Source organism: Bos indicus x Bos taurus, chromosome 1, assembly GCF_003369695.1.
Source record: "Bos indicus x Bos taurus breed Angus x Brahman F1 hybrid chromosome 1, Bos_hybrid_MaternalHap_v2.0, whole genome shotgun sequence".
Classification (NCBI taxonomy): domain Eukaryota; kingdom Metazoa; phylum Chordata; class Mammalia; order Artiodactyla; family Bovidae; genus Bos; species Bos indicus x Bos taurus.
Genome location: NC_040076.1, coordinates 151197513 through 151221757, shown reverse-complemented (window position 1 = coordinate 151221757; position 24245 = coordinate 151197513). Strand labels below are relative to the sequence as shown.

General features: G+C 42.9%; 1 protein-coding gene across 2 annotated transcripts in view; it reads left to right on the top strand.

The window, feature by feature from the left end:
- COL6A5 (collagen type VI alpha 5 chain) overlaps positions 1-24245 on the top strand; it is a 155850-nt gene that overhangs the window by 67546 nt on the left and 64059 nt on the right. For both annotated transcript variants that reach the window (XM_027549097.1, XM_027549107.1), the window contains exons 18-32: positions 199-261; positions 889-954; positions 1380-1433; positions 5348-5383; positions 5846-5908; positions 8844-8906; positions 9914-9976; positions 11782-11844; positions 13283-13333; positions 13629-13664; positions 15580-15642; positions 19479-19541; positions 21675-21710; positions 21831-21867; positions 23380-23391. In XM_027549097.1, the coding sequence (XP_027404898.1) occupies positions 199-261; positions 889-954; positions 1380-1433; positions 5348-5383; positions 5846-5908; positions 8844-8906; positions 9914-9976; positions 11782-11844; positions 13283-13333; positions 13629-13664; positions 15580-15642; positions 19479-19541; positions 21675-21710; positions 21831-21867; positions 23380-23391 (769 nt within the window). The remainder of the gene's footprint in view (positions 1-198; positions 262-888; positions 955-1379; positions 1434-5347; positions 5384-5845; positions 5909-8843; positions 8907-9913; positions 9977-11781; positions 11845-13282; positions 13334-13628; positions 13665-15579; positions 15643-19478; positions 19542-21674; positions 21711-21830; positions 21868-23379; positions 23392-24245) is intronic.

Here is a 24245-nt window from a genome sequence, read left to right as displayed (position 1 = left end):
TCATTATAAATAGTCCTGACCGTAGGTTTCAAACTGGGCTTGGTTCTGCTTGAGAGGCTGAAAAGAATCTAGCTGGGAGAGAGGAATGTGAATCATTTCGTCTGATGGATTTTCTCCCCTACAGTCGCCACAACACTTGATATTTTAACACCCTCCTGCAAGCTAACTTGGAGCTCATTTTATTTATTTTTCTTTCAGGGCAGCCCAGGTTCCAGAGGCCTCCCTGGGGGATATGGGGACAAGGGTTTCCCAGGGGATCCTGTAAGTTTCTGGGGCCCAGATGGTCGTGAATTGTGTAGTTACTCCACATTTCCTGTCTTTTTTTCTCTTGTGTTTCCTCTCACTTGTAGGCAAACACATGACTTGGGAGGGGTGTAGTAGGTATTGACTGAGGCTTATTTGGTTGAGGTAAGCCTGCATATGGTCTGGGCTGATTATATATAAAAAACTCAGAGATGGGAACAAAAATTCCATCTTATTCATTTTCAGACTTTCAAGTTCCTTTGGGAACGAAATTTCCATAATTTTGCTTACTGAGTTTTCAATCCTGTAGATTCCCTCATGCAGACTCGATTACAGGGGAGTCTTGCTACGTCTTTGAGTGAGTGTCATGGGCCTGTCTGGATGGGTGCACTAGTGAAGCTGCCAGTATAGAGGAGGGAGAACCACTGTGAGCTCAGCTAGCACTCGTAACTCTTCATTTCTCACTAAGCCTCCTTCAGATTTACTTTCATCTTTAAAAAAAAATTGTGTTTCAAATATGGAGAATTTTCTCCCACCTCTCATTATTTAGCCCAGATTAGCTTAGTTCTTGAACATTGTACTATTTTGAGAAAAAAAAAGGCTGATATTTCTTGATTCTAAAGTACTTTTTAAATCTTCCTCTAGGGTAATCCAGGACAAAGCAGTACCATCAAAGGACAAAAGGGCTCCAAAGGAGAACAAGGAAGACAAGTAATTGGATCTATTTAATGTATATGAGTTGATTAATTCTGTTATGGAGCTGAGGCTTTCTTAAAGCCTAAATTATTTAGTAAAATACATAACCCTTTTTTATAATTGAACAATCACTCCTAAGTTTAAGAGAGCCTTATTTTCTTAAAATCAGGCATGCCTGTAGTAGCTAACATCTCTATGGGGAAAATCATCACATTTCTGGCAGGTGATATTATTATATGGGGAAACTAGTCATAGCAATGCATGTTGTGATATCATTTTCCTCTTTAATACATGTATACCCAATAGGGTTAATATGCAGAAATATTCTGGCATGACGCATCTGTTCAGTTTAATGGTACTTGATGTTGTTATGCTGATGCCTTTGTCACTTCTTCAGAATCTTTTGCCTTATGATCTTGGGGGAACGATTTTCTTTCCAGGGTAGAACCGGGCAGAAAGGGACGCAAGGCAGTCCTAGCTCCAGAGGGAGCAGGGTAAGTATTTCCATGGACATTTATTGTCCCTCCTTATCACCTGAAGATGCCACAGAGGCATTCAGAATATGTGTCCCTGCAGTCAACTGATCCAAGAGTCCTATCTTGACACTGTTGTCATTCGGGGTCAAGATAGCTCAGTTGGTGAAGAATCCAACTGCAATGCAGGAGACTCCCGTTCTATTCCTGGGTTGGGAAAATCCACTGGAGAAGGGATAGGCTACCCACTCCAGTATTCTTGGGCTTCCCTTGTGGCTCAGCTGCTAAAGAACCCACCTGCAATGTGGGAGACATGGGTTTGATCCCTGGCTGGGAAGAGCCCCTGGAGAAGGGAAAGGCTACCCACTCCAGTATTCTGGCCTGGAGAATTCCATGGACTGTATAGTCCTTGGGCTCACAAAGAGTTGGACACGACTGAGCAACTTTCACTTTCACAATTCTTTGTTTTGAGGGGCTTTCCTATGCATTATATGATATTTTGCAGCATCCCTGGTCTCTACACACTAGAGATCAGTAGCACCCACTTTCCTGAGTTGTGGCATCCAAAAATGTCTGCAGATCTTGCCAGATTTCAGTCGAGAATCATGATGGGCGGCAAATTGCTCCTGGTTGAGAAACATTGTGATGGTGTGTTTTCCCCTTTCCACCTTCTGGAAGCTTTTAAATGCCTTTGGAGAGAGCCAATGATTTTCATATAAAAATCCTCCTCCAGTAGCTCAGCCTCTTTGAGCTTTTTAAAGAACATTAAGAAATATATATCTTCCCTGGTCGCTCAGAAGGTAAGGAATCTACCTGCAGTGCAGGAGATCCGGTTCAATCCCTAGGTCAGAAAGACCCCCTGGAGAAGGAAATGGCAACCCACTCCAATATTCTTGCCTGGAATAATCCCATGGACAGAAGAGCCTGGCTGGCTACAGTCCATGGGGTCGCAAAGAGTCGGACATGACTGAGCGACTAACACTCAGATATACTCTCTTCCTCTTCGTATAACACCAGTGGGAAAGATACATCACAGATAATAATAAATTCTTCCTGAATAAACCAGAACATTGGCGATTAGGGCTGAGCCAGTGGCAACCTTGAGATGCTGCGCACATTTCGTGTGAGATCAAGCTGAAGACAGAAATGTTGGATCTCCCCTTCTTTTTAAAGAACAGCCAAGAAACCACTTTCCCTTTGTGGACTACTGAAATTAGAGAGTATGTTTATAATGTATTAGAAACCCACTCATCGTGCACTCAGACGGAGATAGTAAAAAGAAATGACATACAGTATCCTAGATTTGGTCCTGGGTTTTGGTCAAGGGAATACTGGAAACACTTGGCTTCCTTTTCTGTTATAAATTTGGAATCTTCCTGCCACTTTGAAAGCTGTGGCTTTTGCCTCTCTCTCTGGGAGAGATAACGGGTGAATGTTTTAATTCCTCCTGCCTTTGTTTATCTTGACTCAGTTCTTAAGGGAAAAGGTCTCCCGCTGGATGACTTAGGCCTCCCAATGCTACTAGTGAAATTCTTTGGGACGTTGCCCTCCTCTCCACACAAGATAATTGAAATTAATCAGAGGAAGCAGGAGATCAGCAAGATGAACCAAATGCTATAAATCTTAAAGATAAACATGTAGTTTTGTTGGTTTGAAACAGCTTTATAGCAGTCACCATCAATCAGCACCTTTTAAAAAAAGAGGTGGTGGAGCCAGTTAAAGGATTACTACTTGGACAAACCAACCATTGACTTTAAGTCACTGCATAGACAGGCGGCTCAGCTTGTTTCTGCCATCCTCACCTACTTCCCCGCCCATCTCCTCCTCTAACCTCTTTCCTCTTGAATTAAACAAGGCAACATGGATGGATATAAAGCAGTGGCTTTTCTACTTCTCTTTCACCTTTCCAGTGAAGGCTAGAATTCTCTCTGATGGTCAGAGGATCTTAAATGGATGACAAATGCTAAAAACACAAGCAAACCTAAGACATCTCTTGGGTGACACAATTTCAATCTATTTAAATTGAATTGCTGCCCCAGCTCTTGAGAAAGCAATGGATCTGTGTACTAAGAACCAGACCATTTGAAAACATGTTCCAGGCCCATTTGGGGGCTTCCGTGGTGGCTCAGATAGTAAAGAATCTGCCTGCAATGCAGGAGGCCTGGGTTCAATCCCTGAGCCAGGAAGATCCCCTGGAGAAGGAAATGGCAACCCACTCCAGTATTCTTGCCTGGAGAATTCCATGCACAGAGGAGCCTGGTGGACTATAGTCCATGGGGTTACAAAGAGTTGGACATGCCTGAGTGACTAACACATTTTTCTTCCAGGCCCATTGCCTTTGGCCCATCAGGCACAAGGAATGCTTATAGATAATAGTATTTATACTTCTAGAGCATCTAATTTGTGCCTGGTCCAGTTCAAGTCATTTTCAAATATTAATTTGTTTAATCCTCGTAACAAATCTATCAAGTAGAAATTATGATTATAGCCATTTTACAGATGAGAAAAAGCAAGAGACCCTGGACAAACTGGCCAGGATTAGAACAGGTAGTGAATGTCGGAGCTGGGGTTTGAACCAGGTTGTCTCACTCCTAACCAGCCAGGCTCAGGTTCATTGTGCAATTGCTCTGTGCCACCCAGGCTTCAAAGAGCAAGGCTGAGCTCACAGCCATCTGACTTCTGAAGACACATCCCTAACCATTGTGCTGTACTGTCTGAATACAGAAGGAATGCTATTTTATCCTTGCTTTTTAATGGAGACAGAATTACGACATCATGAAAGAGTGACTTCAAACTTTATTTACTGTTCTTCTCCACTTTCAACTGTCAAGAGTTCTGTGAGTCACATCAAACAGCTGACAGATTACAAAGGGCAGCTTCTCTCAATGGGTATTTGCACTTTATAAGCAAAGAGTACCTAAATCAAGTACTCTAATCGTGGAGGAATTCTAATCGTTAGCCAACCCGGTGGAGGGGATATTTGGTCAGGTGGTTTATTCTAAGAAGATTCAGGAGCTGGGCAGTTGAAAGAAACAGCTGTTCTGCAATCGTTTCATGGCTACCTTTCCAAATGAATGTAGGAAAAAAAAATATTTTTAAGTATTTGTTTTGGACATGAAGTAATCATAGTTTTTTATCACCACACAAAGTAGATTGATAGGTGAGATGTCCCTCCGGAACTCAGTGAGGCAGAGCTGGGAGGTGAGCGGTGAGGACAGACCTCATCATAGCTTTTCAGGAAAAAAGTTAGGATCTGGGGCTTGGATATCTTCTTCTGGCTTAGCCACCCTCTGGAAAGCAGAGATAGCCACTAGGTGGAGAGCCTGCCCTGGCAACTTGAAGTTGCTTCTGGAGATGTGCAGCTGGATTTTGGCTTCAGGCCAGCTTTTCTCTGACGACCCTAATGGTGGCATTGTACCAGCACATGGACCCCATTGGCCATGTCCCTCTTGGAGAATTCCATGGAGTCTAACCCCTTGGGCCCACGAGGGGCACTGTGTGTCATGATGTTTCACTCTCCCCTAAGATATGATCAGGGGCTGGGACAGAGAGCAGAGGATATGGCACAGCTTGTGCTCAGGCAGGAAACCTCTGATCAGCAGACAGTACTTTGTGGGATTTGCCAGAGTGGGTGGGCATCAGACAGGTGCTCTGGGATGATCTGATTCTCCAAACAGCCTCCCAGATAGTTGCCAGGGTTGTTAGCCTAGAGCTGAGTCTGTAATGACTTTTAGATTGGTTTGCAATCAATCCCCCAAATGTTAGTTAGTAATTAAGTGCCTGGTGTGTAAGCTTGTCTTTGGAGAGGGGCTCGGGGAAGTCATTTCTACAAGCTGCCTGTTACTCTGTCTGTCAAGAGCAAGAGAAGTCGGATTGCCTCTAAGTAGTCTCCATCTAGACACCCACTCACTAACCCTCTGTCTTTTCTGATCCAGGGAAGAGAAGGCCAGAGGGGAGTCCAGGGTGCCTTGGTGAGTAGCCTTTCTCTCCTGTCCTCTATGGGAGGTGGGGCCAATGAGCTAGCATTTGATAAGGGTGCTGCAGGAAGTGCAGAGCACTGGATATGAGCCCTCCCAACTGGTGGATCCAGTGTCCATCAATTAGGCTGCCAGACATAGGACAGACCTAGAGTAAGGCACGCCTCCTTCATGAACACCTCAGAGACAGCGGACCTGCACAGTTCTGCAGACTCTGCTGTTCACACACCCTGGGCTTCGACTGCAAGACAGTGAAATTCTGTTTTAGAGTAAGCAATGGCCCGGAGTTCAATCCTTAGACAGCATGGAAGAGTACAATCCTAGGCCAAGAGGGGCACGATCCAAGTTAGACGAGACAGTTTCAGGTACCATGCTGTGGAGCACTAGTACTATGAAGAGAAAACCTATGTGGAAACTGTGTGAAGAGAATCTTAACCCTGAGAACTCATCCATCAGGGGGAACCGGGCACACCTGGACCTCAAGGTGAATCAGGAGCTGAAGGATTGCAAGGATCACAGGTGTGTTGGATTATTTATAATACTGATGATAATGCTGCTATTCTGATGGGAAGATGTAGTTCTGTATAAAAATAAAGTTGCCCCTGCCCTTCTCCTTGGTACATGTCTCAGGGATTCTGCATTTCCTTTTGCAGGTAGATGACTTTGCCCCATTTTTGCAGCTCACTGATGAGGAAAGCTTGCTCTTGTGTGTACCTGGCATTGTGTCTGCATTTTAATCATAATGAATTATTGAGACCTTAATACTTTGTCACTAATCAGTATCCGGATCAACAAATTGGTTTTACTTAAGTGAGATCCTGAACACAGACTCCCATAAAGGAAAGTTAGAAATTGGCAACTGTTACTCACCTCTTCTGAAGCTAGCTCTACAAGAGATGACAGTGCTTCCAGATATCACTGATAGGGCTCCATTTGAGGCATCTGCATTTTCTCTTAGTCACATCATTAGTGAGATGGGCATTGGAGTTGGAGTTGTGACATCTCTTTCTTTTCCATGTCAGAAATATGCCAGGGTCACCCAAGAGAGTGGCTTTAGCACAAGGGGAGTTGGTCACCTTGCTATTCTTTGGAACTCTGCATTCAAACGAGTATATCTTTCTTTTTCTCCTTTGCCTTTTGCTTCTCTTCTTTCTCACCTGTTTGTAAGGCCTCCTCTGACAACCATTTTGCCTTTTTGCATTTCTTTTGCTTGGGTATGGTCTTGATCACTGCCTCCTGTGTAATGTCACGAACCTAGACGATCATTCACCTAGAGCCAGACATCCTGGAATGCAAAATCAAGTGGGCCTTAGGAAGCATCACTACGAACAAAGCCAGTGGAAGTGATGGAATTCCAGTTGAGCTATTTCAAATCCTAAAGATGATGCTGTGAAAGTGCTGCACTCAATATGCCAGCAAATTTGGAAAACTCAGCAGTGGCCACAGGACTGGAAAAGGTCAGTTTTCATTCCAATCCCAAACAAGAGCAATGCCAAAGAATGTTCAAACTACTGTACAATTGCATTCATCTCACATGCTAGTAAAATAATGCTCACAATTCTCCAAGCCAGACTACAACAGTACATGAACCGTGAACTTCCAGATGTTCAAGATGGATTTAGAAAAGGCAGAGGAACCAGAGATGAAATTGCCAACATCTGTTGAATCATAGAAAAAGCAAGAAATTTCCAGGAAAAAAGTATACTTCTGCTTTATTGATTATGCCAAAGCCTTTGATTATATAGATTACAATACAGTATGGAAAATTCTGAAGGAGATGGGAATATCAGACCACCTTACCTGTCTCCTGAGAAATGTGTATGCAGGTCAAGAAGCAACAGTTAGAACTGGACATGGAACAACTGACTGGTTCCAAACAGGGAAAAGTACGTCAAGGCTGTATATTGTCACCCTGCTTATTTAACTTATATGCAGAATACATCATGCGAAATGCCAGGCTGGATGAAGTGCAAGCTGGAATCAATATTGCCAGGAGAAATATCAATAACATCAGATACGCAGATTATATCACCCTTAAGGCTGAAAGTGAAGACGAACTAAAGAACCTCTTGATGAAAGAGGAGAGTGAAAAAGCTGGTTTAAAACTCAACACTCAGAAAACTAAGATCATGGCATCTGGTCCCATCACTTCATGGCAAATAGATGGGGAAACAGTGGAAACGGTGGATGACTTTATTTTCCTGGGCTTCAAAATCACTGCAGACTGTGATTGCAGCCATGAAATTAAAAGACACTTGCTCCTTGAAGGAAAAGCTATGACCAACCTAGAAAGCATATTAAAAAGCAGAAACATTACTTTGATGACAAAGGTCTGTCTAGTCAAAGCTATAGTCTTTCCAGTAGTCATGTATGGATGTGAGAGTTGGACTATAAAGAATGCTGAGTGCTGGAGAATTGATGCTTTTGAACTGTGGTGTTGGTTAAGACTCTTGAGAGTCCCTTGGACCACAAGGACATCCAACCAGTCCATCCTAAAGGAAATCAGTCCTGAATATTCATTGGAAGAACTGATGCTGAAGCTGAAACTTCAATACTTTGGCCACCTGATGAGAAGAACTGACTCACTGGAAAAGACCCTGATGCTGGGAAAGATTGAAGTCAGGAGGAGAAGGGGACAACAGAGGATGAGATGGTTGGATGGCATCATCGACTCAATGGATGTATTTGAGCCACGCTCCGGGAGTTGGTGATGGACAGGGAGGCCTGGCATGCTGCAGTCCATGGGGTTGCAAAGAGCTGGACATGACAGCCAGCCTCAGTGCATCCCTAGCCTTTGTCGGGAGAGGAGTGATGTTACCTCAGCCGCTCCAGGGTTCTATGATGCTCAGGCTGTGAACCAAGGTGGGCCAGGGGCTCTGACCACCATTTGCCCTGAGAAGCCAAACATCTTACAGCTGCTGCTCTGGTGATGAGAAGCTGCACCAGCACCGCCAGTTTCCCCTTCCGTGCGAGAGAACCATATGAGAACCAAGCAATTGATGGGAAGTACAGCAGAAAATATGTTTTAATTCCTCTGATAGAGATCTGCTGTGAAAATGTCCTTTTGTGCTAACTCAGAACAACTTGCTTTCTCTTTTACACATAGAAGTACTTTGGCCCAATAACTTGCCACATCAAAGGAGTCCATCTGCCTATTGTTTGTGTCTCGCTTCCTTCTTCTGTGGGTTTTATTTCCTCTTCAAGTCTCTTTTCCATTTCTACCCGTTACAGAGGGATAAGGTCTTATACCCAGGCAGGGAATTTCTTCATAAAAGCTGCTCCACTGAGTCTGGACCTCCCAGCACCTTCTCTTCCGAGACAGGCTTAATCATGGTGTTAAACTGCTTGAAGGGCTGGACTGGTGCTTTTCCATGCGTGTCTTTCAAGAGCAGCAGCAAAGAAAGTCACTTTTCATTGACTTCATTGCATTTTGTTTCTTTTTTTACCACCATAGGGAGCCAGTGGACCTCCGGGCGGGAAAGGAGAGAAGGGAAGCGAGGGACGCAAAGGACCTCAGGTGCGTGACTAAGGTGGTCTTGTCAGTGGCCTGCAACCTTCCTTCTCCTCTTGCTTCAAAAACATCTTCGCCCAGAGATTATTTTATATTATCTAGATGTGGAGTCTTTCACTTGAGGATTCACTTGGGACAAAATGGGGAAAAAGTACTTAGCACAGCTCAGATCCCTTGTTCATTCCCCCTTCTTCTTCCCTGGGGTTGATTCGGAAAGCACAGACCTACTTCATCTGCCTGAAGTAAGCCTTTAGGAGAATGCACATCACGCTAACTCAGGAACATTTAAAAACCTGATACATTATTCAGGCTTTTCTAACTTTTGAAAATTATCTGTGCCATGCCTGTCTCCATTGACGAGAGATATTTGAAACTGACTCTACCAAGATCGCTTGCTACCCAAATTTATTTGATTCCAAAGTTCAGCTTTGAATTCATTCCCTGAAGATACTTGGTTCCTGAGTTTCTGATGGTGAATAATGAGAGTGTGTATGAGAAGAGATTCATATGAAAAACGTTCTGAATCTGTTCACTTTTTCAGTGCAGATGGCGAGAGTCTAGAAGGCAAGGGTACCTGTGTTTGCTTAGTGATCTTCCCACCGTGTTTGTGAGAGACCTTTTGGCCCCCTTTGCAGGTTCAGGACACATTCAGCATCCTTTTCACACACGTGGGTGGCGCAGAGCACAAAAGTGACAAGGACAGCACCATGTCTTGTTCTAGCAAGATCAATTCGTTACAAAGTTGCCACATTCAGAAATAACGTGTGTTGTGTCTGGGGTGCCATTTTCATTTCTCACTAAGGCCCCATCTGGACTAGCCACATCCCTGTAAATTAAGACTTGGGCTCCTTTAACCAGGACTGAAGCCCAAGGCGTCTGGTTTCAGGTTGGGTCTCTTCTTAAGCAAGTATCAAGAAGTCGGTAGAAATGACACAAAGAAAAGCCAATCTGTTCTGACGGATTTTGTATGAGTTGCTACAGTGCCAACATCTGTGTTTCCTGTTTTCTTTCAGGGTGCTCCTGGACCAGTGGGAGAGAAAGGGAGTGTTGGAAGGCCTGGTCCTTTGGGGAAAAAGGTAAATTCCTACAGGTTTCAAATGCTGAGAAAAGGGGAGCCCCATTTTTTTGATTTTCATGTTAATTCTTCACATGATCCTGGCACCATCAACTACCCATTTTCTGCAATAAATTCTTTTCCTTCCTCTGTGAAATCGCCTCATTTCACTAGGAGAGACACGGTTTATTCACCTATCATAAAGCAACTCTGATAAACTCAACTCCCTGGTTTTCTGAATGCATCAAGGCACTTGTGGCAGAGTCGGCCAGGGACATGGGGGATGTCAGAACTCAAATCTGTTCATGCATGCAGTCCTCTGTCTAACTCAACCTGTTTCTTGGAAGTGTCCTTCCTGGAGATCCCTAGAGAACAGACCACTGGCCTGTTCAGTATCTCACTCCCCTGCTCAAAACCTTTAGGCTCCTCCTCCAGGGCAGCTTCACGGGCCTGATATCCATTCAGTCATACAGGGGGCCTCACTTTGAAGGCACTGTGCTTGACTTCATGCTCCGCTTTCACCGTCTGGAAGGTCTTTGCATTTGGGCTAAGGGTCCATGCTTCCATGTGGGTCCCAGAAATTATATCACTGGTCCTAATTTCCCAGTGGCCCTAAGGAAAATCTCCAAACTTTCCAGTAGCTTCAGTTCAGTTCAGTTCAGTCGCTCAGTCGTGTCTGACTCTTTGTGACCCCATGGACTGCAGCACGCCAGGCCTCCCTGTGCATCACCAACTCCCTGAGTTCACTCAAACTCACGTCCATCAAGTAGGTGAGGCCATCCAGCCATCTCATCCTCTGTCGTCCCCTCCTCCCGCCCTCAATCTTTCCCAGCATCAGGGTCTTTTCCAATGAGTCAAGTCTTCGCATGAGGTGGCCAAAGTATTGGAGTTTCAGCTTCAGTATCAGTCCTTCCAATGAACACCCAGGACTGATCTTTAGGATGGACTGGTTGGACCTCCTTTCAGTCCAAGGGACTCTCAAGAGTCTTCTCCAACACCACAGTTCAAAAGCATCAATTCTTCTGCGCTCAGCTTTCTTTATAGTCCAACTCTCACATCCATATATGACTACTGGAAAGACCATAGCTTTGACTAGATGGACCTTTGTTGGCAAAGTAATGTTTCTGCCTTTTAATATGCTGTCTAGGTTGGTCAAGTAGCTTAGAAGGCTCTTTGACCCTATTTAATTCTAAAGCTTCCTCCCTCATCTTGCTCCTGTGTAGCTGCCCCGGCTTTTCACTTTCCCTTCCCTTTTCCATACTCATTCCTCCCTTGGTCCTTCTTCCAGCTCGCACAACTCATACTTTAAGCCTCAGCATCCCTGTTTCCCTCCTTTAGGCAGCCAGCCTGCCAACCCCACCAAGTCTGACTTAGAGTCCCCTTCTCTCTGCTGCCATGGCACCCTGAACTTCATCATGTGGTGTAGAATCGCCTAATTGTCTCTCTTCTAACCAGTGTTCTTGATGAGGGAGAACCATCTCAGCTGTGTTCAACAGTTCCTTTTCCAGGACAGTAAATAATTGCTGGATGTGTGAATAAATCAGCAAATGAATTCACTCTCCCTGGAGTAAATTTTCCACTCTTCCCCATCCCCATTAGTCTGTCTAGGGCATGGGAAAGCAGTGCTGAGTCCAGCCTTGGGCTGTGCTAGTGTTTCCTACTCGCCTTTGGGAACATTATCCATTGTTTCCTACACTCCCTTTCCTTACTGAGTACTGGACCCTCACGGAGAACACAAAGTATCCCCAGCAAACAGACAGAATGTCCTATGGTGGAAATCAGGCATGATTTTTACTGATCTGAAGCTCTTCTTGCCTCACTCACTAGGGAGAACCTGGGATTCCTGGAGATCCAGGGCCAGCGGGGCAAGTGGGACAGCGAGGAAAGCAGGTACGAGGTTTAAGAACCCCCACCCTGTCTCAGTTCCGAGGGCTCAGTGAAGGGAAGAGGGCTGATACGATCAGTTCAAGCAGCTGCATCCTGAAGATGTTTTGGGACCTCCGAGGAAGATGTGAGGACATTCCTCTGGCTCCCTGCAGCTTTCATTCTGCAGCTGGTCTGTCTGCTGAAACAAGGGGAGAACAGCTGTTAACAAGGAAAGTGGAATGCAGAGAGGATAATGGATGAGTTCAGTATGTTAACAACATATATGGCCTTGTAAGTTGCAAGTCAGGACTGCCAATTTCTCTTGAGTTCCTGCAAAACTCCAGAGTGATGAGAAGAGGGGAGGATCAAGAAGGATCAAGAAATAGGGTATCTGTTTTAGTATCTCTGGCTGTTCCAGGATCTCAGTAGCTCACTGAGCCACCAATATAGGAAAAATTTTATTTTCTTCTCAAAAATAATGTTTATTAAAATGTTGCACATAGATATTGTAGAAAATCGGGTAAGCATAAAACATGGGAAATGGGGAAGAAAAATTACCCATAACCCCACCATTTTGCAATATGTAACATTAATATCCTGGGATACCAAAAAACTTCTATTTTTCCCTATTAACACTGTATCATGAGCATATTTCCAAGTCATTACATTTTCCCCTCAGTGTTGCTTTTAATAGCTTCAAAATATTCTACTGAATGTGTATGTACCTTAGCTCATTTGACCGATTTCTTATTGCTGGATATGCAGTTTACTTTCTGTTTTTCACTGTTTTAAATAGCACACCAATGAACATTCTTATATGTAACTAAGTTTTTGGATGAAGCCAAAATTAATTTCTACAAAGAAATTTCTAGAAGTAGCATAGCTAGGTCAAGGAATATGTACATATTTAATTAAGGCTTTAAATCCTATTGCAAGATGCCCTTAGGAAAATTCTAACAAGGTATGAATTGTTGTTATTCAGGAAAAGTCATCACTTCAGGGCATACATACCAACAATAGTCATTGTCCTTTTTTTCCTTCATCTTTACCAATTTTATCTCATTACTGTTTCAAATTGCATTTCTTTGGTTACTAGTGAGGATAACAATTTTCCATATGTTTATTGGCCATTTATAATTCTTCTCTGAGGAATTCCTCACCCAGTGTTCTTGGGACTAGCTCTTAATTTTCCAGGAAAGTAACCACTACTGATCTGTCAGTCTAAATGGCCATCCCTCTGCCTCCTGCAATGTCTGAAAAGCAGAGCTGGCTGGTGAAGTACCAGAGCCATACCAGGAAGTGCAGAAAACTAAGCAACATGCATATTTTAAGAGTTCAAGGTCGTCAGGCCCCCTCTACCCGGAAGTCCCCAGGGCTTTGCTCCTGACACCATAATCTCCCCATTATAAGTTACAATTAATTTTCACTTTTAAGAAACTGAAATAAACTCATATGTTCACAGGGTGACTATGGCATCCCAGGCTATGGTCCTATGGGAGGAAAAGGAGTCAAGGTAAATATGGAAAACGATTATTTCTTTAATTGGTGAAAGTCTGTTACTTGTGTCCAGCTCTTTGTGACCTCATGGACTGTAGCCCACCAGCTCCTCTATCCATGGAATCCTCCAGGCAAGAATACTGGAGTGGGTTGCCATTCCTTTCTCCAGGGGATCTTCCCGACCCAGGGATCAAACCCAGGTCTCCTGCACTGCAGGCATATTCTTAACCATCAAACTTAATAATGGAAGAAACGGTTATACTATAGAAATGGTATGTTGATTTATTTATATTCTTTGCTGAAAATTGCAGGGTCCACGAGGATTCCCTGGAGATATGGGCCAAAAGGTATGGTGCACATGAACTTGTCAAACTTGCCGTGATCTTGACCTTCTATATGAGAAGGAGGATAAGTCAGTAGATCTGAATGAAACAGAAAAAAAAAAAAGGCAGGATAATTGGTTGCCTGAGCTTCATGAAAGAAAGGACCATACTTAACTCCTATGAATCCTTAAATTGGAAAAGATGTCCTTCACTGCCTGATTTTCCTTGTCTTGAAACCCTACCTCTAGGTACCCTCTCAAGTTCACTCCTTTGTCTTTTTCTTGATTTCTCTGCCCTGGTGATCTCATGCAAAACTCTTGGCTTCTGCTATTGTTCTTTGCCCTTCATTATCACGGCTTCACTTCCTCTTTCCTGAAATATTACAAGAGTCTTCTCATTGGTTTCCTACTTCCAAATTTAACCTGTCTCAGTTAGTTCAAAACACTAATGTCACCTGATTTTTTCCAAGGTATAGCTTTGTTATGTTACTTTCTTGATCAAACATCTTCTAGAATTCCTCATTGCCTATCAGCCTGAATTTGACCTCCAAGGGCTACGACCAGACGCCCCTTCCAGTTCAATCAGAGTAGCTCAGGTTATATTTGTTCTATACACTGGAATTCTGTGATAAGATTTCTTTTAAAAATCTTGCAAATGAGCTTATTTACAAAATAAACCTAAAGACACAGAAAACAAATGTGTGATTACCAAAGGGGAAAGTTGGGGAGTGATAAATTAGGAGTTTGGGATTAATATATACACTCTGCTGCTGCTGCTGCTTCTAAGTCGCTTCAGTCGTGTCCAACTCTGTGTGACCCCATAGACGGCAGCCCACCAGGCTCCTCTGTCCCTGGGATACTCCAGGCAAGAATACTGGAGTGGTTGCCATTTCCTTCTCCAGTGCATGAAAGTGAAAAGTGAAAGTGAAGTCACTCAGTCGTGTCCGACTCTTACCGACCCCATGGACTGTAGCCTACCAGGCTCCTCCGTCCATGGGATTCTCCACACTCTACTATGTATAAAATAGATAACCAACTATATAGTACAGGGAACTATACTCAATATTTTGTAAAAATTTTTAAGGAAAAAGAATCTGAAAATGAATATATATATATGTGTGTGTATGTGTATAACTGAATCACTCTGCTGTACACCTGAAACTAACATCATAAATCAACTATACTTCAAAAAAAAGTCACATAAATAAATAAAATTATCCTGTCTAGAAGAGTGGCTTCCAATCATTGATGGAAAATATGGGTGAAAAAATAGAATGTCTAAGCTAATTGACTCAACCTCAGTATAGGAAAATAGCCAAGTTTTGAGTCCCCTTAAACGTGCTTTTAAATGATGAATTACCAAAAGAGATTCTTTCTAGGTGCAGAAGGGTACAAGTAGGGACGATATAAATAACTTTTAGGATAGGAGTTCTCATTGTAAAGGACCAATTTTCTAATTTGCTGATAAAGAGAAAATTAGCATATTTCAATTTACAGATAAATGTGAAATTAGCTTATTGTTTAAGGGCTAAATTAGTTTTCCACCCAAGTCAGAATAAATTTGTTTTTACCTTTAACTTTTTGAAAAACGACTCAGGAATTTAGGAAGTAATTCGTTGTTTGGTACTTTATAAAGTCAGTACCCCATATGTTTTCCTTGATTTTCAAGCAGTTCTCTCTAGGTATTTTTAGTCACTGATGGAATAGCCATTGGATTTATCTTTATGCATAAATATTTGTGTTCTCAGACAATTAAAATAGTTTGGGGAATATCTAAGTGTGTCATTTAGACTTAGTTCTAAATGCTAAGAGGAGATATATTTAATGTTTAGTATGTGATATAGTTACAAAATCAATTAGGTTTTGGTTTGGAGAGAATTATTTTCATATTTTCATAGCAAGCATTTTAACATCTTGATGTCTTATATTTGAATCTTCAGGGTGATACTGGTGATCCTGGAATTCCTGGGGGGCCTGGACCCAAAGGATTTAGGGGATTCACAGTAAGTGGTCTATAATTGCAGAAATAATAAATATTTCTTTGAAGATCTGGCTTTTATGTTATAATTATAAATGTGGATTGTCAATCCAACCCAGGGTCATCTGAAATGCCACTTCCTAGCTGCGTGAACTTCAACACAACTTTTCAGGGTCTCTATTGCTGTAACATGAGAGTTAAACCTAAGGACACCAAAAGTCACTTTGAGCTCCAAAATTCTATGGTTGCATGAATCTGAACTATTTTAAGTTTTTGCAGATTGATAACAAGCTATTCCAATAAATGCCAGTGTCTTCCAGTCTTTTCTAAGACATATATTAAAGCCCAGATTATTAACCCTGTGAGTGGAAATCTTCCACTGTGAAGAAGCTGACATCTTCCCACTGTGTCCTGGAGCATTTTCTGACTATTCTGATTCCTAGAGCCATGGTCACTTGAGGTGTTCATTTTAAGGGAGTTTGTTGAGATGCTCTAATAGCAAAGTGCAGAGTGTTATAGTTATTGAAAAACGAAACGCTGAGACAAGCATCCTTTCATTTTAAAATTGAGTGTTATATCAATGATCATTAACATTGTGAAAGAGATGTAATTCAGTAGATCCAATTTACACCTGGCTGGATATTTTTCATTAGCATCTATTTCCATTACCTTGAATTATGGGGACTGATAAAGCCAACTCATGTCCTAATGTATGTGGGGAATTATTTTTCTTGTTTGATCCTTTGAAGATGGCAAGATTTTATTAGATCTCCACATGCTCTACTATATTTGCTTTTTAAAATGCTAATTCTAGCTTATAATTGATTTAGATTTAAATGCACAGCCAGTGCCAGAGCAAAGGATGTCACTAGATGAAGAGGCTAGGAAGGAAATGGATGTTTACCAATTACTAAGAATGTCTATTTAAAGAGCCTCTTGAAAGTGAAAGAGAGGAGTGAAAAAGTTGGCTTAAACCTCAACACTCAAAAAACTAAGATCATGGCATCTGGTCCTGTCACTTCATGGCAAATAGATGGGGAAACAGTGACAGACTTTATTTTGGGGGGCTACAAACTCACTAATAAAGTAACGCTCAAAATTCTCCAAGCCAGGCTTCAGCAATACGTGAACCATGAACTTCCAGATGTTTAAGCCGGTTTTAGAAAAGGCAGAGGAACCAGAGATCAAATTGCCAACATCTGCTGGATCATCAAAAAAGCCAGAGAGTTCCAGAAAAACATCTATTTCTGCTTTATTGACTATGCCAAGGCCTTTGACTATGTGGATCACAATAAACTGTGGAAAATTCTGGAAGAGATGGGAATACCAGACCACCTGACCTGCCTCTTGAGAAACCTATATGCAGGTCAGGAAGCAACAGTTAGAACTGGACATGGAACAACAGACTGGTTCCAAATAGGAAAAGGAGTATGTCAAGACTGTATATAGCCACCCTGCTTATTTAACTTATATGCAGAGTACATTATGAGAAACGCTGGGCTGGAAGAAGCACAGGCTGAAATCAAGACTGCGGGGAGAAATATCAATAACCTCAGATATGCAGATGACACCACCCTTATGGCAGAAAGTGAAGAGGAACTCAAAAGCCTCCTGATGAAAGTGAAAGAGGAGAGTAAAAAAGTTGTTTTAAAGCTCAACATTCAGAAAACTAAGATCATGGCATCTGGTCCCATCACTTCATGGGAAATAGATGGGGAAACAGTGGAAACAGTGTCAGACTTTATTTTTGGGGGCTCCAAAATCACTGCAGATGGTGACTGCAGTCATGAAATTAAAAGACACTTACTCCTTGGAAGGAAAGTTATGACCAACCTAGATAGCATATTCAAAAGCAGAGACATTCCTTTGCCAACAAAGGTCCATCTAGTCAAGGCTATGGATTTTCCAGTAGTCATGTAGGGGTGTGAGAGTTGGACTAGAAAGCTGAGCACCGAAGAACTGATGCTTTAGAACTGTGGTGTTGGAGAAGACTCTTGAGAGTCCCCTAGACTGCAAGGAGATCCAACCAGTCCATTCTAAAGGAGATCAGTCCTGGGTGTTCTTTGAAAGGACTGATGCTAAAGCTGAAACTCCAATACTTTGGCTACCTCATGCAAAGAGTTGACTCATTGGAAAAGACCCTAATGCTGGGAGGGATTGGGGGCAGGAGGAGAAGGGGACGACAGAGGATGAGATGGTTGGATGGCATCACCGACTCGATGGACATGAGTTTGAATGAACTCCGGGAGTTGGTGATGGACAGGGAGGCTTGGCGTGCTGGGATTCATGGGGTCACAAAGAGTTGGACATGACTGAGCGACTGAACTGAATTGAACTGAAACTCACTGCAAATGGTGACCTCAGCCATGAATTAAAAAGATGCTTATTACTTGGAAGAAAAGCCATGACCAACCTAGGCAGCATATTAAAAAGCAGAGACATTACTTTGCTGACAAACATCCGTATAGCCAAAGCTATAGTTTTTCCAGTAGTCATGTATGGATGTGAGAGTTGGACCATAAAGAAAGCTGAGCGCCAAAGAATTGATGCTTTTGAACTGTGGTGTTAGAGAAGACTCTTGAGAGTCCCCTGGACTGCAAAGAGATCAAACCAGTCAATCCTATAGGAAATCAGTCCTGAATATTCATTGGAAGGACTGATGCTGAAGCTCCAATACTTTGGCCACCTGATGAGAAGAACTGACTCATTGGAAAAGGCCCCAGTGCTGGGAAAGATTGAAGGTGGGAGGAGAAGGGGACGACAGAAAATGAAATGGTTGGATGGAGTCACTGACTCAATGGACATGAGTTTGAGCAAGCTCCAGGAGTTGGTGATGGAAGGGGAAGCCTGGCGTGCTGCAATTCATGGGATCACAGAGAGTCGGACATGACTGAGTGACTGAACTGAACTGAAGGATGGCTATTTAGAATTAAAGATAAAAATTATAGAATCATCTCAATAAATGCTGAAAAAACATTTGACAAAATTCAGCATCTTTCCCGTATAAAAACTTTTAACAAATTAGGTATAAAAGGAACATACATCAACATAATAAAGGTCACATACAAAAAATCTGCAACTAACATCACACTCGATGATGGAAGGTTGAAAACTTTCCTGCTAGGACCAGGTACAAGACAAAGGTGTCTGCTTTCTCTACCCTATTCAACATAGTACTGGAAGTCCTAGCTAGAGGGATTACACAAGAAAAGGAAATAAAAGTCATTCTAATGAGAAGGGAAGAAGTAGAAGTGTCTGTTTGCAGTCATATGATCTTAAAGCTGAAACTCCAGTACTTTGGCCACCTCATGTGAAGAGTTGACTCACTGGAAAAGACTCTGATGCTGGGAGGGATTGAGGGCAGGAGGAGAAGGGGATGACAGAGCATGAGATGGCTGGATGGCATCACTGACTCGATGGATGTGAGTCTGAGTGAACTCCGGGAGTTGGTGATGGACAGGGAGGCCTGGCGTGCTGCCATTCATGGGGTCGCAAAGAGTCGGACACGACTGAGTGACTGAACTCACATGAACTGAACTGATCTTATAGGTAGGAAATCTTAAAGACTTCATCAAAAAGCTGTTAGAACTAATAAATTCAGTAAAGTTGCAGGATACAAAATCGGCATACAAAAATAAGTTGTATTTTTAGACACCAACAATGAACTGTTGGGGAAATTATTTCTTCTCTGAGTTCTATGAGTAAAAAGGATGACTGTTTATATTAAAAGTAAGGACCTTGCTTGACGTGAATTATTTTTGCTTTTTCTAAATTTTTTTAAGCAATTATAAGGTCTCATTAGGGCTTAGGGAGTCCCCATGGATAGAGGATGTGGAAACTCATGTATGTTTCTCTCTGCAGCTCACGGTAGGCCTGAAAGGTGAAGCGGGCTCTCCTGGAAACCAAGGCCCCCCTGGACGGAGAGTGAGTACACTCAGGAGAACTAAGTCATGTGCGGCTTCCTAGGATGCCCGATGGAACGGGCACAGGACTCAAAGTCAGAAACAGGGTTCAAGTCCAGGTTCTGTTTCTTGCTGCCTGGGTGCCCTTGGACAGGTCCCTGGGTCTATTAGTTTCCTTCTAAGATGGTAATGACGTGTCCTGTTTGAACCATCTCCAAAGGTAGCTGCTGTGAGGATCAGATAATCAAATGTGAATGCTCTTTGTAAACTATAAAGTTTCCATACAAATACGAGCTGTGACTGTTAATTTTTACTGAAGTTTTAAAATAGGGATAGAATTGCATAAGCTTCATTAAGGTGTCCTGACAAGTTGATCAGAGTTTCCCAAGCCACTGTTGTTACCTTCCTGAACTCATGATTTAGATTCTAAAGAGATATAGAGATAAAATTGCAGCTTTCCTCTGTGATTGAATTACAAGGAATTCAGTTACCTCTAGAAGCATTCCTGAGCAGAGCCAGGCACATCTCTCACGGGCAAGATATCCCCATCTCTATTTAGCACCTTTTGTGTTAGTGTGATGACTTATTAACCTGTTTCTCCCCTCCTAAAGAGAACAGTCAAGTAGAGGCTAAATGTTGCCAGTGCCTGTGTTTTGGGTGTGAGGTGCAGAAAGCAGTGTGTATGGGAGAGGAGAAATTGCTTCTCTTGTTTTGTACAGTGTGACTGTTTTCTGACTACCTCGAGGGGCTCTTTAACTTGCAACTTTATAAAGAAAACAAAAACATGGATCTTTTATGGAAAACTGAGTCTGTAATAGAATGAGAATCAACTAGAGTAAAGGATACTCTGATATAACTTTTTCTTTCTTTTGCATGAAGTAACTAGTGACTATTCTTAGTCACATGGGTGAGAATCTATTTCCTGGGTCAGTCTGGACTGGTCTCCTTTCCAGATTCTGGAGCTCGCCCTGGGGGTCCCACATCTTCCTGCTCTTGTGTTTGGCCATGCTGGTCTAGACTGTGGCTTCTCTGTCTCAGGCCTGTGGCCCCTAGCTTCTCCTGAAGAAGTTGCTCCAAGTTATTCCAAGTCTTGGGACCTACTCTTTGCCATCTGGTCTTCTGTAGGATGTGGGCTGTTTAGCCTATTCATTAGTTGGAAACTGTTCCTCCTTCTATTTAAATGGCTGAGCATTCTTTTCTGCTTTCTGCTGTCACTTGTAAAGGGAAGAATGAAACTCTGCAACTTTTAGTGAGATGCATATTTCCTGATTTGGATCAGGAAGAAAATAATCTCCCAGAGGGTAAAATCATGGATACCATCACAGTTCTGGTTAACAGTAGCAGCACACAGAGGGGTGCCTCAGCACTCAGCAGACATTTAGCTGTTCATTGGATGGATGGACGGATAGATGGACGGATGCTCAAGTTGTCGTTTAGAAAGAAGTTCTTACACTGACGTCAGTAGTTGAGCTTCTGGTGGGAGAGTCAGTGAAACGTATAGCAGTCATGAACATGTGATAACATTTTCTGAAGCCAGCATCCTAGCTTTCACTAGCTGCCCAAAGGGATTCTTATGTGCAAACACATTAAGAACTAAATGCCAAGAAGAAGGCTGATCCTCATAAAAGGAATTAAAAGAGAAAAAGAGAAAAACTCAGTGTCAAGAAAGGCGGCTGAGTGTGTTTAGGAGCCTTCCTTGACTCATCTCACGCGATTATCTGTACTCCTTCCACCCAACGCCTTTCAGGATTTACGGGCTTGGTGTGCATGCTGTCCTGTGGAGTGTCCATTTTGCTATGTAATTGCCTTTTTCACATATGGGGTGGCTGTGTGCCGCTGCCAGAAATTTAAATATACTCAGTAAATGTCTCTCCTTCATGCTATTCCTTGGGAAGCTTACTGTTTATAATTTTAAGTATTCTTACAAGAAATGCCATCTAAATGTTCTATCTGCAGTACACATATCGTTAAGAAATACTTTTGTTTCTTTCCTTCTTGTCGTCCTAGAAAAACCATTCAGTTCAGTCTAGGTAGATATTAGCTTAGTTGATCGCACACTGAAACAGAAAGGTTTACGCTCTTGGTGTGTGTGAGGAAGCAGCGATGAAGACTCCAGTTCTTCTACTAATAACTTGTTCTGTGTTTGTTTTCCTAGGGCCCTAAAGGAATGGCAGGGAAGCCCATATATTCTGTATGTATCTCATTATTCACACACACACAAAATGCAGCCCATTCCCTGGGAAATGAATATGGCCACTTGGAAGTCACTGTGCTAATATTTCTTTTTTTCTCTCTCCTTTTCCACGTACAGCAATGTGATCTAATCCAGTTCACGCGGGACCATAGTCGTGAGTATCTGTGTGTGTCTTAGGGCATCGGTGATGGGCGAGGGCACTTAGCACGAAAGCCGTGTGGGGATGCAGAATCAGTCGGCTGGACTCGCTGGTGGAGAAGCCGTTTGTCCTTGGCAGCGGGCCTGCTCTGAGTGCCTGCTGTGGGAACAGCTCATGACAAAGGAGGAAGGAAAAGGCACAAGCCTTGGCCCAGAGGTGTACTTTCTAGAGGGAGAGAAAACACGCCTGTGAGATATGATGTGACCAGCTCAAGTGGTGTGTGACTTAGCTCACACGTATAGCAGTTATGTACCAGGGCCTGGAGGGCATGATGTGAAAAGGGTGACCATGGCGGTTTGAGGTTATATATATATGCTGTTGCTGCTTGATTGCTCAGTCGTGTCCCGTGTCCGACTCTTTGTGGCCCAATGGACTGAGGCCCACCAGGCCCCTCTGTCCATGGGATTTCCCAGGTGAGAATACTCGAGTGGGTTGCCATTTCCTTCTCAAGGGGATCTCCCTGATCCAGAAATTAAACCCAAGTCTCCTGCATTGGCAGACAGATTCTTTCCCACTGAGCCACCAGGGAAGCCCCTATATGTACAAACACACACACACACATAGAAACACACTGGAAACAAATATGAGAAGAGAAATTGGAAAAATGTAGCCATGTATTATGTTAGGATGATAGACTTTCAGGTGGTTTTTCTTTCTTCCTGTTTCCATTGTGGTTTATAATCATGCCATACAATCACAATCAGAAGAATGGAAAATCCGAGAGACTTACTAGAGGAGATTAGGTAAAAATGTAGTCATTGCAGGTGTATGGCCAGGAAAGACCAACAATAGAATCAAGTTTAAAATACTGTAAGACCATATGGGGAGAGGTTTGGTACCACCGTGGATGAGCAGGCAGAGGAAGAATTGTGAAGAAAATAGATTGGTAGGAAGAGGTGATGAGTTTCCACATTTCAGAGGGAAAGGAATGCTGTGCAGACCCTAAAGTGAGATGATCTACAGGCAGCTGATGAAATGGAGTCCTTTAAAGGTGAAAATCAGGGAAGAAACGCAGAAAGCTGGAGTCACTAATGTCCTTAGAGCTGCAGGGATGGATGAGATTCCCAAGAATGTGCAACTAGAGAGACAGATACGGAAACCCAAGGGATGAACCCAGGAAGTTGCCCTAGCAAAAAGAGTGGACCTAACCCCAGAAAAACGACACTGCAGAGAGTCCTGCCAAGTTTGGGCAGCTTGGGAAAAGGCAAAAAGCAGCCAATGGAGAGAACTCCAAAGTGAGGTGTTGGGTGGGGTGGGGCAGGGAACCCATGTCAAAGATGTCGCTTGAGAGCTGTAAGGCTCTCCAGCACAGTGAGGGGGTGAGAACCAGCCTGGGGCTCAGGGAGAGAACAAGAGGAGAGCCACTGTGGACAGCTAAACAGAATACCAAGTTTTGTTGAAATTTTGTTTTGGGGGTTATTTAATTCCAAAAATGTAACAGACTCTTTCTCTCTCTCCTTTTTATAGCTTGTTGGAAAGGTGAGTATTCTTACCATATTATGTTTCTTGCTGAACTACTTCCTGCATTCTGACAAGCCCACATAGACACTACTATATATAAAACAGATTACCAGCAAAGACACTGTATAGCACAGAGAACTCTGTTCAATATTTTATAATAAGCTATAAGGGAAAAGAACCTGAATATATATATATATTTATATATAAATGAATCACTTTGCTGTATGCCTGAAATTAATACATTGTAAATCAACTACATGTCAAAAAATAATAAAATAAGAGTAAAGATAAATGGGCTAAAGATTTGAAAAAGCACTTCATAAAGGAAAAAAAAACCTCTCATCCCCATGAGAAAAGGGCCTTCTAACTTCTTTGCAGACACGTATCATGACTATAACTGTACATGTCACGTTTGGACCTGATTATAAAATGCTGACCACCTGGTCCCCAAGCCCTTCACAAGCTGTTCTTTCCAACTCCTGCCACAGTTTCCAACTCATTTTCTTCACGGGGTAGGTTCTTTGCTGCTGAGCAGTTCAGGGCAAGGCCAGGTGTCTGACCTCATTCTGTTGCTCCATATGCTGCTAAGTGTGTGGACACTGGCACCTTGGTCAGGTGATGACTCCTTTCTTCCCTTTGACCTCCATTCACACCTCCACATGTCCACCACTTGTCAACCTGACCCGGAGGATGGAGGAGGATCTTCCAGGGCCTCGACTGCAGCTGGCGTTCAGTGACCCCTCAGATGATGTTGCTCCTGAAACCAGTTAGATCAACTCCAAGACCTCCTGGTCTCCTAGAGGCCTGTTGAGATAGATTAACAGGGTCTTTGAGCTCATCCCAAAGTTTGGTGCCATTCCCTTTAATCCCCC